This window comes from Hydra vulgaris, chromosome 04, assembly GCF_038396675.1.
Source record: "Hydra vulgaris chromosome 04, alternate assembly HydraT2T_AEP".
NCBI classification, from domain to species: Eukaryota; Metazoa; Cnidaria; class Hydrozoa; order Anthoathecata; family Hydridae; genus Hydra; species Hydra vulgaris.
The window spans coordinates 26,861,311-26,879,062 of record NC_088923.1 but is presented as its reverse complement, the minus strand read 5'-3'; the positions used below and the strand labels follow the sequence as shown (position 1 = coordinate 26,879,062).

At 27.5% G+C, this 17,752-nt stretch overlaps 1 protein-coding gene and 1 long non-coding RNA gene across 2 annotated transcripts in view; one reads left to right on the top strand and one right to left on the bottom strand.

Annotated features, from left to right (window-relative positions):
• Nucleotides 1-8,238: 8,238 nt before the first annotated feature.
• On the bottom strand, nt 8,239-11,749 carry LOC136079714 (uncharacterized). Its single transcript, XR_010638153.1, has 3 exons — nt 11,570-11,749; nt 11,195-11,261; nt 8,239-11,036 (listed from the first exon to the last, which is right to left on the bottom strand). It is a non-coding gene; the product is annotated as an uncharacterized LOC136079714 (long non-coding RNA).
• A 3,696-nt stretch (nt 11,750-15,445) lies between these two features.
• The window catches only part of LOC100199320 (glutamate--cysteine ligase catalytic subunit), a 38,938-nt gene continuing 36,631 nt past the window's right edge, over nt 15,446-17,752 (top strand). The window contains exons 1-2 of the mRNA XM_065795925.1: nt 15,446-15,707; nt 16,278-16,387. Coding sequence (XP_065651997.1) covers nt 15,558-15,707; nt 16,278-16,387 — 260 coding nt within the window. The 5' untranslated portion in view covers nt 15,446-15,557. The remainder of the gene's footprint in view (nt 15,708-16,277; nt 16,388-17,752) is intronic.

Below are 17,752 nucleotides of genomic sequence, written 5' to 3'. Positions count from 1 at the left end.
AGCAAAATTCAATTCAATTATGTATGTGATGGTACTATTTTATTTATGCCCAATAATGATATTATTCAGCTATATGGAGGTATGAATATTGAACTGATGAATGTGAATAAAAGATTCAAAGCTAACAAAGCCCAAACACAAACAAAACTCAATATGCATTACTTTAAAAAAAAAACACAAGAAAAAAACTTAAATTGCTCTTCATAAATGTTAAATAAATTAAAATACAGGAATTTTTAAAATACCCAGAAGTTTTTGTAGAATAAAACTTATCTTGATTTCCCACATAAAATACATCGAATCAAAAATAAACAAAACATTTTTCATAATGTATAGAACTAGCCCATTCATAAATACTCAAAGTCTTAAATTAATATACTTTAGACAAGTTAATAGCTACATTAATTGTAGTAACATCGCGTGGGCTAGCACACAACCTGCAAAACTTAAAAAGATATTTTGTGCGCAAAAACATGCTAGCAGAAATATATACCAAAAAAAGTGGATTTGAGCATGCAAAGCTATTAATGAGGGAAATGAAAATGTTGAATGCATATGAGATAAACAGATTTCAACACATGATCTTCATGTATAATCATATTAAAAATCTTACAACAAACAGCTTTAAAACAAAATTTAATATAAATCAAAACAATAACTATTCTTTAATGAGAGGCTCACATATTCACTGCCTCGTAAACTAAATAAATATATATAAGAATACAGCATAATATCAAGATTTGTTGAGTTCATTTTTGTAATGAAGCAAGATGCTTGTAAATATGGGAGATCTTATTAAAATTTAGATGTTCTGAAATCCTTGTTGTGTAATGTCTGGTGGTTTTACCAATATATCCAGCATTGTGTATTGTGTAGTGTCGTGGTGAAACCACCAGAAACTACCCAAGGATTTCAAAACATCTAAATTCTGATAAAGCCTCCCATATTTACAAACACCTTGCTTATTATTAAAATATATTTGGAAAATAATTTTTTTTGTAAATTTATATATTTAACTGAGCAATTGTTTGAAAAAAGGAGTAAGTTAGGATGACAAAATTTTGTTGTAATAAAGTAAGTTTGTAATAAAAATAAGTTTGTGTCGTGCAAAAAAAATTGAACTGATGAGATATCAATACATAGCGTAATTTCATGGTTACATAGGTTAAGACAGTGAAAGACTAATGCCTAAAAATTACCCCCTTTCCCTTACTTTATTTAATAGTTTGAATCAATCAAATTAACCCCTACCCCCACCCCTTTATTGTTTCCTAAAAGATCTGGATGCACCTAATCAAATAAAAAAAATTTATTGTCCCCCTTCTTCTCCGGCCTTACTAGATGGTGTGGATCCACCCCTGAACGAAGGACGCCTAGTAATCCTCATATCATATCACAACTATCTAAGAAAATTAGAATTAGTATTTATAGCAAATAATTAGTTTCTTTTTAAAGACGTTTATGAAAAAAAGTTGAAATAAAAATTGAATTCTCCACGTTTATATACGAAGCCTTTGTTGCAATTTTAAAAAACGTTTCTTTAACTAAAATAATAAAATAAAAAAAAATCGTTTTAGTATTATTCGTTTCACCAAAACGTAGATTTCAAATGGTTCTGAATAATACTTTAAACTTTTCTATTTTTTTTTTTATAAATTTTGTTTTTTATTTAAAATTAATTTTACTTAAGAGACCCGTAAAAAAACGCGAGATCAAGACTCTCATTGAGAGCGGGAGGTTGCGGTAATCTACGGTTTGTTATTAATAACAATTCCATTTATTTAGTTGATATTTTTCGTAAGAATCAAGAAAGTAAAAAACAGCAGAGGTTCGAGACCAAGACGAATACTCTAGGCTTTCAGGACCAAGACTAAGACCAAAACTTTAGGCTTCAAAACCAATACTAATACCATTTGGGCTTCAAGACCAATACCAAGACAGTTAAATATGAGTCTCAATGGCATTCGGTATTGTCGATCATAAAGTTTAGCTTTAAAATTAAAAATAATATAAAACAAACTACAAATTATAAAATGGCTCAGGAGTTATTTTATCAAACCATAAACAACTTGTTTTCAGTAATAATGATTTCCCTTATAAACTTCTAAATATTTCAAGTTCTCGCTTCCTAAGCGAGAGGTTCCAAATTCGATCCCCACCTGGTAGTACCGCGCTCAACTTGTTTCTCCGCGCAGCGGCCTTGTTCGTCAAGGTTAGTGTTTCGGAGATATAGAGTTGAGAGAGGGTTATAACCACAGTAAAATAGCCTCCTCGTCTGTAGTGGCCTTCACGGCCTTGAGGAGGTGAATCAACAACAACGACAACAAAAATTGCGTTCCCCAATGTTCGATATTAAAACCTCTATTGTTTTGAGTTACAATAAATTTGTTGACCTAAGTAACTGTAGATTGTATGTGTCAGAAAAACAGAATGTCAAAACATTAGTGCTTTAGAAAAAAATACTAGATGAATAAAAGTTTTTCGCGTGTAAAGAAACAGTTACAGTAAAAAGTGAAGAGTCACGCGATATTATGTTTTGGTTGATGGATCAAATCAAATTTCACAGTTATAGAGTAGATACAATCTTAGTTTGACAGTTATAGAGTAGATATAAATCTTTTATTTGTTTGTATGAAATCGGGCTGGTTTTTCTCCTTTTTAAAACCAGCCCAATATCATACAAACAAATAAAAGATTTATAGGGGTTGAGAATCGAATCAGGATTAAGAAAATAGCTTTGATCCAATGTATATAATCCAACATTGATTCAATCTATGTAAGTTAACATTGGCACATTGGCCCAATGTGTACAACCCAACTTTGCGATGCAAAGTTACATAACATAAATAAAATCTTCTGTTAATAATGAAGTTTCAAACCATAAGCAAAACAATCATGATTAATGTATCCATAATTGATGAATAAAATTCTACAGCTGTTTCGTTTATGCTTTTGTCATTTCTGATCCTGACACACACACACATACACACACTCATACACACACACACACATACACACACACACACACACACACACACACACACACACACACACAAACATTATATATATATATATATACACACACACATATACATATATATATGTGTATATATATGTGTGTATATATATGTGTATATATATGTGTGTATATATATGTGTATATATATGTGTGTAAATATATATACATATATATATATATATATGTATATATGTATATATATATATATATATATATATATATATATATATATATATATATATATATATATATATATATATATATATATATATGTATATATATACACACATATATACATATAAACTTGTCTTTGTTAATGGCCAAAAGTCTGTAAAACCTTTTTGTTTTGTTTTTCTCTAAATCTTTTAATTTTTTGTAAAATTTGAAATTTAGTAATCTGAGAATACTGGAGTTATTTAAATTATGCATTTAGTTTAGTAAAACAAACCAACATATTTTCAAAAAATTTGGAAATATGGACATTGGAGGTAATTTATAACAGAACTTATAAAGTTTTTTACAAATATTATTTTTGGCAAAAAAGTTATATATAGAGTCTTGCAAAAAAGTACAAAAGTGATTAAAACAGGTTTGCTAAATTTCAGATTAAATTATAATTTAAATTTTTTGTAATTTTTTTATTTATTTAAAAAAAAAAAAATCTCATTTGTAATTTTTTTTTTCAAAGTTTGTAAATCTTAAAACTTGATTTGTATAAGTTATTTTTTTAACAAAAGTTTTTTTTAATATAAGATGATTGTTAAATTTAAAAATAGATTTTAATCACTAAAAACTGATTTTAAAGACAAAATAAAAATTTGGTAAAAAACAAATAATTATGAGATTATCAAATGATGTTATCAAATTTCAAAGTTTGAAGAAAAATTGCAAATTTTATTTCTGAAATCCATTTATACCTTTTGCTTAAACAAAATTTACACAAACGCCAATAAAATGTTTCTTTAAAATTAATGCTTCTAAACATGGTTTTATAAATATAAGCAGTATTCCACCTAAACCTTTATATATAATTTGAAATTTCTTTAAATCTTTCCAATTTAAAAAAAGTATATAGATTTGAGATAAACCATAGAATTTTTATTCAATATGGTCTCCAACGTTGTATAATTCTGTACCACTAAAGTTGCAAAACTACCAAAATGTTTGTAAAGTTTTACTAAAAAACGAAACGAGTTATTTAATAGAGTATTCCTTACTTGTCGCCTAAAAGTCTTTATGTTGGGTTTGAAATGCAAATTAAAAAACCTAAATCACCAAGCTAAAAAACCAAGAATTATCAGTTATCGCGTAGTAAGAACAAAAGAGTCTATATGCGAAAAGCCAAACTGTTTGAAAGGACGGCATTTTTTATAAAGTCTGTGAATTTGCTACAAAAAATCATTATTTTTTATATTTAACTTTTTATTTTATTTTTAGGGTTCTTTTTCTGGAGTTTTTACCCTTATAATATTTTTGACAAGCGATTTGTCACATTCTTATATTGTGATTTTTCAAAATTAGTTGGATTGAAACTTTTAATTCTTTTTATATAAGGTTTTCAGGAAATGTTTATTGCACAAAACAATATTATATAAACTCAAAAATCCATTTCTTGGTGTATGTTACTAGTCAACATCCAATATCTAGACCACTTATTAATTTTGAGTAACTGCTTAGTTTAACATGTTATAAAGAAAAAATTTCATTTCGTAATTTTATTGTTAAGTTCATTTCGTAATTTTATTGTTACTGTTAAGTCTTCGGCAGAAAAAAGTTTTGAACAGTTTATTGCACATTGTTTTTAAATAATATAATCCCTGTTTTAATTAATATAACATTTAGTTTCTGGCTGATTATAAAAGGAAATTTTGTGCTGATGTTATCAGAAACGTAAGAAAAAATAAGTCTGAAAATCAGAGGGAATTTTAAAAGCTAAAAGCAGATGCTTCCAGAAGTTTCCAGAAGCATCTGGAAGCATCCAGAAATATCCAGAAAAATTTAGAAGCATCCAGACGCATCCAGAAGCTTCCAGAACCATCAAAAAGAAGCATCTAGAATCTTCCAGAACAGGTTCACACAGGTTCATTTTACTATATAAGAGACATGTAAATCGACATGTAATTCAGTCAGTATATGGAAGTCAATCAGTCAGTATTATCAAGACAGTTTATCGAAGTGAGTTTTATCAAAGTGTTTTATCGAAGAATATCAATACAAGAAGTGAAATACAACAAGTGTTTCATTACATCAATACAGTCCATATCCAACCAAGACGTTGTGTTCCACAGAGCATTATTGTATCATCACAAGGTAAATGTAACACGGTATGCCTTGAGAAGCGTGATTATTTATTTTTATTATTTTTATGACTTCAAGGGCAAAAATGACTCCCGACAGTCTTGGATTGGAACTAAGAAAGAAAATTATTGGCGATTACGTAAGTGGAATGTCACAAAAAAGTATTTGTGATAAATATCGCGTTCCAAATATCGTTCTACGGGGAAGTTGGCAGCAGATAACAAAGGTGAAAGACCACTTCTACCACTTCTAGAGAGGATTCTATGATTGTCAGATCCGTCAAGAAGGATCCCTGGATATCATCAATCGAGATACAAAAGCAATTAGAGCTGCCTGTATCGGACCGAACAATAAAACGACGTGCTGTTGAAGTCGGATTGTTTTCTCGACGCCCTGCAAAGAAACCGCTGATTTCACTAAAAAACTGGAAGAAAAGACTCCTGTTTGCTACATCTCATATTGACTGGAATGTGCAGAAATGGCGAACTGTCCTGTTCAGTAATGAATCGAAGTTCAACATTATTGGGAGCGATGGCATTTGCCGTGTACGTCAACCGGCCGGAAAACGCCTCGATTTACGTTACTGCCATAAGACCGTGAAGCATGGTGGAGGCATTGTAATGGTCTGGGGGTGTTTTTCTGCTAACGGTCTAGGTCGAATACATCGAAACGATGGAATAATGGACCGTTTCATGTATAAAAATATCCTTAAAGATGTTATGTTACCTCATGCTGAATGGAATATGCCAATAAAATGGGTTTTTCAGCAAGACAACGATCCGAAACACACTGCAAAAGTAGTCAAGCAGTGGTTTCAAGACAACCACCTATCGGTGATGGATTGGTCGCCTCAATCTCCAGATCTCAACCCTATCGAGAACCTGTGGGAGATCGTCAACCGCAGAATTAATCGTGAAGGTGTTCGTAATAAGGATCAACTGTTTGAACAAATCCAAAAGGCCTGGGCAGTGATTCCAAAAAGTTTCATTGATCACCTGATCGAATCTATGCCTCAAAGATGCAAGGCTGTGATCGACAACAATGGATTCGCCACGAAATATTAATAGCGAAATACAGCTTGGTCAACATTTTGTCGAGTTGCACTTGTTTTGTGCAGAAGGAAATCGACTTTTTTTAATACTTTTGATTAATTTATTAATTTTTGTGTACAAATAATGAACTTTGTGATGAATAAAACTTGAAGAACTTTGTCTCTAAACAGTTACATAGTTATTTCTCTAAATTGAAAAAATGCAGCACTTTTATATAAAGAAACTAAATTAGCATTATTTGGTTGCACTCGTTTTGTCCGATACTGTATATATATTAGTAAAATACTTAATTTATTAACATCTAATTTTTGATTACTTCAACACTGTGTTTCACCATCAGTAGGTTCATCGGGAAGAATTTATATATATATATATATATATATATATATATATATATATATATATATATATATATATATATATATATATATATATATATATATATATATATATATATATATATATATATATATATATATATATATATATATATATATATATATAAACTAGTAGAAAATCACTTAACAAAACTTTTAATATTTAACACAGTGTTTCATCAATAAAGACTCATCAGAAATGAATGATCAAATTAATAAAACTTTAATCTATACCAAAAATTAAATTACAGGAAGTCGCAAATGTCTTAACTACTGTAAATTTTCACACATTTGTGGAATTTGCCGACACTGTTATAAAAAGAATTCTTTAGAAATGATTACTTATGCTTTTTTTTTTAAATATTTTTTAAAAGGGGAATTTAATATAACTATTATTTGAGCTCATTTATTTTTATAGTTTTTTAGGAGAAACTTATTTTCGTGCCTACATTTAGAAATTATTCCAATTTTTTGTTTAATAAGCATTCTTGGTTTGCATGTGTAATTACTTCAAATTTTTCTTGGAGGCATAGAATGCATTTTTTTGAAATATTGTTATATGCAGGCGCTGTTTTAAGGATGGACAAATTCAGTATAAAATCAGCATGGTGTCTTTTGAATACTTTTTATTTTTAAAAAATTGCTTGATTGGCAGAACGTTTTTTCCATTCACCCACTGTTATGCCAATATATTGTTTATCAGGTACATTCTTTGAGAAAACAACACATTTATATGCCATTTTTTTGATGAACAACTTCCACTCATTGGACAATTGTTTTTTTGTTTACACTATATATATATATCAGGGGCGTGTACAGGAATTTTTTTGGGTAAGTCGCAATTTTAACTCCTCCCCAAAAATGTTAAATTTTATTGACATTTTCATTGACAAACGCATATATGAGGTAAGACGGCTTAGCAATCGCCCGATATTTTATCGCACATGATGCTAACCATTACCAAGCATCATCGCTTCGCACGCTATCTATTTTTAGAAGAAAATGATGATAACCTTAGTCAGCACCAACGCTGAACAGTTACACACGACCTATTCTTATATGAAGCAAAAAAAATTCTTAAAAATCCATGCTATCGCACTTTTTTAGATTTAGGGAGAGCACGCATGAAGTAATACACGCATCGACCTATTTAGGGAGAGCAAGGAGTAAATTAGTCATTATTGGTTGATTTCTATACTACTCTTGGTTTGGGATATTTGCGATACTATTCCTTATCTACTGTTTGCGAAATTAAGTTTTTTAATACATTTGACGCAATATGAACTTTATTTTTCGAAACTATAACTTCTGCCCCCCTGCATAAAAAAAAAGTTGAAAACCAATTAGTAAATAAACTGGGGGCTATACTTACTGTACTGTTTAATGTCAAATGTTTTTACAAAGATGTGTGGCTATGAAAATAGCCGTTAAGAGTTTTTTTTTTTTAAGATAATATCTTTATATTTTTTATATATTATATTTCTATTATACATTTTTTTAATTATTTTACTATACTTTTATTAAAATTTTATTTAAAACACTACGATTATTTATAGCAAACTTAATAATGACTTTTTCAACATCTATAGGTAACTCTGTGTGAATATTCATTAAAGCTAAACCATTTAGGCGGTCCTCTACCATTGTACTTCTTTTATAATCTTTTAGACGTCAAAGTGAAGAAAACGTTCGCTTACATTCACATGAAGTTAAGGGTAAGGTAGCAAGTAACTTAAGACAATTTTTAATGCTTTAAATCCAGGAAAAATTATTGCTTTTAATGTTTCGGTAATATTAGACGAAGGCTCATTTTTAAAATTTACCCAATATACTTCCAACAGTTTAAGCTCACCTAATAAAGCGAGTGGATTTGGTATGTCTATTATATAAAAGTCACTGAAAGATATGACATGATCTTTCCAATTAGTATCACTAGAACACTGAACTTGTGCAATCATTTTTGAAGGAACTAAGACAAGTGCTTATAACACTTTAAAGTTGTGTCATTAAACCTTGTGTTTAACTCAGTACTCAGATGGTCTAACAAAGAAATAGTGATAACCAATTTAAAATAATGAGAGACAGATTCAAAAGGAGTATTAACTCTATTTTTTGAAATAAATGAAGTTCTAGGCTTTTCTTCTATAATATTTATCTTGGATGCAATTTTTAATGCTTGTTCATAGCATATTTGATGGTGGTCATCAACTATATTTCTAGGAGAAGACACAGCATCTTTTAATGCCTGGATAAGATTCAAACCATTATAAATATCATTACTTTTTGCCTGCAACAATCGTGTAATTGGAAGAGTTATATCAAAAACATTTCTTGTTATACAAAGGGCAACAATAAAATCAAAACCTGTTATTGACTTCAGTAAAAAGGAAGCAGAAGTATATGTTGTGTGGTTAAATGTTTTATTGATATTTAAGGACATTTCTTTAAGACAGGAGACCACAGGTATAAAAGCTCTTGAAAAGTATCCATGCCATGTACTTTATCAACCTAACATGTTCTACAAATATCTTTTAACGTTTTTTTGGAAGCTAATGGAGTAATTTTACCAATATACTCTTCTAACTTTTGTTGCCTGTTTGGAGAAAGATTAAAAAAGTATGATACCTCTTTTACATGAGCTAAAATGTTCTTGATAGACTGCACATTGCGTGATGCACAAATAGCTAAATTAAGTCTGTGGCTGTAACAATGAGTAAAAATAGCTTTTTGCATTCAAATTTAAAATACGAGCAGACAACCCTTTAGTATGTCCAGCCATTGCTCCAGCACCATCATAAGGTTGTCCTCCACAATTTACAATATCCAAGGAATGAACAGACATGCTTTTTAGTATTACACTAAATAAACGTTCGCCAATAACACCATTTGAACAATGTATAAATTTAACAAATTCTTTCTTTATGTCTAAATTAGAATCAACAAATCTAATAACAAAAGAAAGTTGCTCTTTATTTGAACTGTCTTAAGCTTCATCAGCAATAATAGAAAAATATTGAGACTTTTTGATTTTTTCTATTATTTTGTCGGTAACTACTTCTCCGCAACAATTTATCAGCTCATCATGAGATGTATTTGATATGCACGATGCATTTTTTTGATGATATTTTAAATGATCTTCAAGAATTTTATCGCCAGCTTTGACACGAAAATGAAGCAATTCGATGAAATTTCCTGCAGTAGGATTAGGAGATTTGCATCTACTAGGATGAAATTTTGAATTATCTCGATGACGTCTACATAGAATAATTATCTTAATAACTGGTAACACAATCTACGATTTTCAGAAATCTGTGATTGAATTATTTTTCAAGAGGTTATATCAAGCTCTGTTTTAAAAGACCAAAATGATGATAAAGAAAACAAAACGTCAGCAGTTTTAACATGCAATCCTTTGTTTCTGCAGATTAGATTATTATTATTTTTTCCAAATACATTTTTCTTGAAGTGAGCAGAAGCATCGTTCCGGTAGTTGAATGGTTTACTGAACACCCTTTCTTCTATAGTACATTCTGAATGAAAACTGTAACCAAAAAGTACACATGACAAACAGAAAGTGCCATCAAATATCTTTGAATAAGTAAGCTATGGAAATTTATCTAATCCTGCAAGTTGAAAGCTACGTCCATTTGAATTTTAATCATAGGAAAAGTAAATGTTTTACAACGTACAAACACAGATTGAACTAAATGTTGAACTTCAGAATTACTTAAAGTTTTAGCAACACTGGAATAACTAGCATAATTAGAAACCAAATAACCAATATCATAATTATAGGAAGGGATAGAAAATGGTACACATTGAGTTACTTTACTAAAACTAGGTATTGGTAATTGATTGCAAAGATGCGAAGATTTATTTTTAAATAAAATTCCATAAGGTCATCATGATCTTTGTATTTGCTATGAAAAGTAATTTTAGTCTGTAATATCCTGCTACTTTTATTGGAAGCTTTACATTTCAAATTGTTTTTTAGTACTAATGGAACATAATGATTGTGTTGAAAAGGGGCAGAAAAATCATTTGAAAAACTTTCACAACAAAAAAGAAGATATAAAGGCTTGTAATATTCAAAAAAGGTCATATGGGGATAAATAATTTGGCTAAATAATAGTTTGTACTTAGTAGGCCCATTATCTGGGTAAAGACATTCTCTTTTTTTTCCACATATGCTTGATAATCCAAGAACACAAAGGATAGAGGACCAGTTCTTATCATTGCAATTATGAATAGCTTCTTCTTGTACTAACTCTTTGCCTTCCTTTCTTGTATCTAAAGAATTTTTTGATACTGACAATGGCATAATTTTTTTAAAAAAACAAGGAAAGATATTTATGTTACAAAAAAACAGATTGAAAAGTTGGATGGTTTGAGTTGAAGTCTGCATTTAAGAAAAGCTCAACTGATGTCAATAATCTTAAATCATTTACTTCAGAATTATTCCCACTGATGACTAATGAGATAGAACTGTACAGACAGTTTCCAGTTGATTGAAACCTGATATGAACATAAAAACATAGTTATACAATTACATTTTTCAATTGCAATGTTTTCAACAATGCAATTGAAAAATATAATTGTAAAAAAAATGTAACAATAACAATAATGAACTAGTTTTCTTATAAAAAATATTTTTATAAGAAAACTAGTTCATTATTGTTATTGTTACATTGGATTTAATATAAAGATAAATTTATAAATGTTTAATAAAAAAAGCTTAACAATAACGATAAGAAAGCTTAAAAATAATAAAAGAAAGCTTAACAATAAAAAAAAAATCACTGAAACGAAATAAATATTTCTACCCTAAACAAATAAAATTGCCACAATGTTTTTCTGAAAAAGTCTTTGGTAAAAAGACGTCTAAACCTCTAACATTTTCTACAACATTCATATTTGGATGTTTGTCTTTAAAACAAGTAATATTTTTTTTCAATCTTTTTTTTCAATGAACTAACTCCGATTGGCATTTTGTTTGGAGAGCTATTTGAACTTGAAAATTAGTCCACATTTTAGGCAAATAATTAAACTGTCTAAATTTTATGCCGAAGAAATGTTTAACAAATACATACCAAACAGGGTGTATGTACTAAGGGAAGCCCGAACTTATTTTTTAATGTTTAAAACCCTTACTTTCTTTTTATATTGTTTAAAATTCAAGTAATTAAAAAGATACACAGCTTTGTATAAAAAAATTGGGGATGTCTATTGATATATTTTAATATATGCTTGTTGTTAATTATTGTCTTCTCCTCCTGATGATAAATAATAGAATTTGACTAAAACTTTACTCAGGGTGTAATTGAAAATAGAAGTCCGGAATTTGTTCTCTGAGAAATAATAACTTTTATTTTTTTTTTAAATTAATAAAAGAAAATATTTAAAAAATGAAGTACTTTATAACTTGATAAAAAAAGGTATGTCCATTCAAGTTTCTGATTAATTTGTTTAAGTCAAAAATTAAAACAACCTCCGTTTAAATATATAAATCTTTTTTTTTAATAAACTTTAGACCGTTCTCGATTTGACAAGCACTATAATAAAATACCAAATAATTAGCCTTGTATAGTTTGCTTAATTAATGCTTTAGTTTGCTATAATTATTCGCTCTGTTTGCTTTTATCTATGTATGTATGTATATATATATATATATATATATATATATATATATATATATATATATATATATATATATATATATATATATATATATATATATATATATATATATATATATATATATATATATATATATATATATATATATATATATAAGGTTTAAATAATACTTTTGTCACAGAGGTGCCCCAAGAAGACCAAACGGTCTTGTCACAGAGCAGTGCGAAAAGCATTTAATTAGGAAGTTCATGCCTCCTTCCTTACCGGTGGCGCGAAATACGCCGAGAGCTCGCTTCTAACCCCGCATCTTTTGCTTATAAAACATGCTCTCTAACCACTGCGCCACGGCAGCTTAAATATGGGGTTCTATAAAATAATTTCAAGAACGCATTGTTCTCTTCATCTTCTTTGAGTCCAGATCTGTTATATTCTTTTACCTGCAAATATTATTGCTAAGATTAAACACAATAATATTTTATTAACAAAAAGGTGCTTGGTGACAAAATTTTACTGTCTTCTTTATGTTGAGGGTACATTTTTTTCTTCTTGTATGCATACGTGATTGTATTTATTGCTAAACATTTAATAAATGTGGTAAAAAAAAGAAAGATCTGATTTGAAGTTGAAAAACGCACACTGAAACTCTGATTGTTTTCGTCACCATGCAAATGAAATTGTTCTGATTTTTGCTGTGAAAGGTAGTGTGCACAGCATCATAAATTCACATATTGAGCAAAATTGATAGAAATCACATAACTACCTACTGATCTTTCTGTCGCTTTTGATTAATATGACTAGGTACAATATCTAATCACTCACAAAATGTTTCAAATTACTTGGTCAAGTCACCAGAGCTGAACGTAGCTTCTCAATCATGCAAAGAATTTAAAACTGGCTGAAAACACAAATTACAGAAAACACTCAAGTTAGTTTACATTGTTTGCTTTTTTTTATAAAGGGATGCAAACACCAAGTATTATTCTCACAAAAAAATTTTTCAAATCATATAATCTCTTGTTCTCTGAATCAAAGTCGACTGATCAAAGATTTGGATATAAAACCAGTTCCAAAGTTAGAAAGAAAATGTTTGGCTTGTCTCCAGCTTAAAAAAATCACGTACCTCTTACTAAGCATAAAACTATGTCATTAGCCTTGTTCTGTTGATACTGTTGAAATAAAATAACTCAAACGAGCTTGTTGATTAAAATTTGACGAGTGTTTACCAACATCTCAACCAACAAAGCCTGTCGGCTCAATCCCAATATAATACATGTTTTATTTAGCAGAGATGAAATATATACCAACTTACTCGCTTATAAAAAATAGTTAAATCACCAGTGATAGAAGACAATGAGCCATCGGCAGTCAGTGAACCATCACAGAAAAGTAATGCTTAAACTTAAAAAACTCGGGTTTGATTAGCATCTTAATAATAAGTTTGAATAAACTCAAAATTTATTCAAACTTATTATTAAGATGCTAATTAGACCCAAGCTTTAGAATGGTTTGTCTTTCAGAATTATCTTTCTCATATACTTTGTGAAAATGAGATAACAGTGAAAATGAGAAAGACAACTTTCTTATCTTCTGGAAAAACAATCGCAAGATGTATCCTATCTTTTTTTAGTGTGTAATAAGAAAAAGTATTTATTTCAAAAGTCATTTGAATCTTTAACCGATGTAATACAGATAACAACACTGGCCATTGTACCTCCTATTAAGCATAAACTAGATCATTGCTGATACCTTGTTGATACCTCAATCAACAAAACAAGCCAATATCTCAATCAACTGAACTAATTAACCTCGAGTTCAGTTGATTAAAATATATAACAGTTAGACATTATAATTTATATTTTCTTACTAAAACTTACATGTATTTTAATTTCTGTTTTGTAAATTTCTAAATTTTGTTTGGTTATCATAAGGACAGAAATGGTTTTTTTTGTAATTTATTTTTGAATTAAGTCTTTGCACTATGAATAAGAGTTTGCACTATGATGATGAGGATAAAAAAACGTAAGACGGGGGAAAAATAATTTCTTTTAGATTGTGTATATTATGTTTATTCTTTAATCTCTAAGTCTTTTAAAAAATTAAAAAAAAATTTCGATCATAATATATTAGATTATGATCGAAAGACTTGAAAGTCTTTCAATCATAATCTAATATATTATGATCGAATTTTTTTTTAACCGAAACAGAGTCGTGTTATTTAACTCTTAAAAAGATAAATAAAAAATTCATTACATTTAATCCGCAATGCTTTAAATAACATAACTTTTTCAAGATGTTACATCACACATACTATGTTATGTAAATTCTACCGTTAAAAACTATTATTTTGAGTAAAACGCTTTCATCACTTATTAATTAAAAAAAGTCCAACTAATAGTAAATTAAGGAATTTTGATAGTAGCCAAAGAAATTGTGATGCTCAAGAAATTGCTATTGAAATAGAAAAAAATCATTAATATAGTTTTGGTTACTTTATGTTTATCTTATTTTTGAAAGAGTGCAACCAAAATTTTTAAATAAAATTCAAAATTAAACAAAAAACGTAGTAAGCTAAGTAGTCCCAGATCAAACTTTGTGTTGTATAAATGAAAACAATATCATATGCAAAGCTAATTTATTTTCAGTAAAAAGTTTTATCTTTTTATTAATTTTGTTTAATATTTAGTACACGATATAAACTTTATTAATTCATGAAAAAATGAATTTATTGATGGATATTTTATTTATTCATGGCAAAAAAAATTTGAAGCATTAACAACGGTTAGTTTGTGGCATCATAAAATTTAATTCCCACATTGAAAAAAGAACTTGATGAATAAATTTTTACGTTTTTTGTTATAGCTTTTGAGTCAGGTAAGTAGTACTGTGTTGTAATACTAGTAGTGCTGCTTTAGACAATGGACAAGTATCAAACTTTGCAGCAAATTATGATTTAATTAGTATTACCTAATATCAATCTTTATATCTAGTAGAAGCTACTTGATATATAGACTTTGTACAGCTGCTTTTAAATATTACAAATTCATTGGTTGCCGTTCTGCTTGTTTTTACGATATTTATTATGCTTCTAGAAGCGTAGCGTCGGCTTAGCGTTAGAATTAAAAAAGTTAGGAAATCTGCTAAGTAAACATCATTTTTAGGAAAACTAAAATTATCATGGGACTTTTAACTGTTGGTACTCCGTTAAGTTGGGAAGATACAAAGAAGTACGCTGAAAAAATCAAGAAACACGGAATATTACAATTTATCAATCTATATAAGAATCTCAAAGATCGCCAACGTGATACTTTAAAATGGGGCGACGAGGTAAAATAATTATATGTTTATATAGTTATGTTATTTTTATGTTTAGTTAACATAAAAGATAAAAATTTGACTGCTATTCCGTAATATAGACTCGATTTGTTATCGTCGCTATTTTTTTTTTAATTTCTTAATAACGATTTAATAAAAGACCATATATTGTATATATTTTAATTCATTTTTGATAATATATTTGCTTATTCTGAAAAATCCGAGTCATTGTAATTTTTTAAATGCAAATGCAATTTCAAATGCAATTAACAAAACTAAAAAACAATGTAAGCCGCATTAAGGTAAAACAAAATGCATAAAAACAATAACAACAAGAAAAACAACAACAACAACAGCAACAAAAACAACAACAACAAAAAGGTTAAGAAAGTTAGCACACAAAAAAAGTAAATTTAAAGTCTAGACTATAACCCATCGCGAGGTAAGTAGTTTTAACATCAACTTTAATAGTCCAGAACTTTAATTAAATTTTAATCAGAAAAGTTTAACAATTTTTTACATTACGAACTACAGACAAAAAATAGTTTAATGATTTATTGTTTTAACATATTGCATTTTTAGATAGAATATACGTTAATATATATTGATCATAAGAACAAGTCAGCTCGATTGCTCTTGAAATGTAGTGATATTCTGCATGTTTTACAAGAAGAAGAAAACAACAATCCAGGGTATAAAATAGTTACATATCTTCCAATATATTTTGTGTTTATATATATATATATATATACATATATATATATATATATATATATATATATATATATATATATATATATATATATATATATATATGTATAAATATATTTATATAAATATATATATATATAAATATATATATATATAAATATATATATATATATATATAAATATATATATATATATATATATATATATAAATATATATATATATATATATATATAAATATATATATATATAAATATATATATATATAAATATATATATATATATATATATAAATATATATATATATAAATATATATATATATATATATATATATATATATATATATATATATATATATATATATATATATATATATATATATATATATATATATATATAAAGGTATTATGCTTTAAAGGTATCCCAAAGTTCTGAGTTAAGTGGTATTCATATTATAGAGAATGATAAAAAAAATTTTTGGGCAGAATTTTTTTAAGTAAAACAAAATAATAAAGTTATACAAAAAAAAACAAACTTTGTTGTTTCACTCGAAGCTTGCCATCTCCATGTTAGTCAATCTCACAAAGTCTTTAAAATATTTGCTGCAATCTATAGACTTTATAATTTATTCAAGTGTGTTTATTTCGAAATAGTTTTAGTAAATGACATCAATTTAGAATTTCGATTAGAAATCTGAAAAATCTTTTTTTTTTTTTTTTATAAAATTATAGAATATTTTTTTATTACTACCAAAAAATTTGTTTAGTTATTTATTATTATATAAAAGTTTTTTTTTCATCATAAATTACTGTAGAATTTCTTTAGTTATTTTACTTTTAATTTTTGCAACGTTCGCATTAAAAATATGAAAAAAATATTTCAGATATTTTAAGCTGGTCTGTTGCTATAAATTATTTTTATGTTATATTTATTGTTATATATATTGTTATTTTATATAATCAAGAACAAATAAGAGCCATATTATTTTATTATAAAAAGGTATCACTTGACAAAGTTAAAAATCTTGAGTTATCCTTGATTGAAAAAAGCTTCTTTAAATTTAGTTCTAAAATAAAGCAATGTTAACAATGTATAATTTCACTTTTAAAAGCCTTTGAGTATTTAACTAAGTAATTAAAAATGTCTTTTGAAGAAAAACATTTTTTTTATACATTAAATGAGTTTTGTTTTGGACTTAATTTTAATTTAAACTTAATTTCAATTATTTTAATTACTATTTATGAAACAATGGTTTTAAGCACTTTGTATTTCTTATTGTTCACTATTGCATGTTGAAAACTTATTTAATTAAAAAGTTCATTTGTTAGCTTTTTATTGTTGTATAAT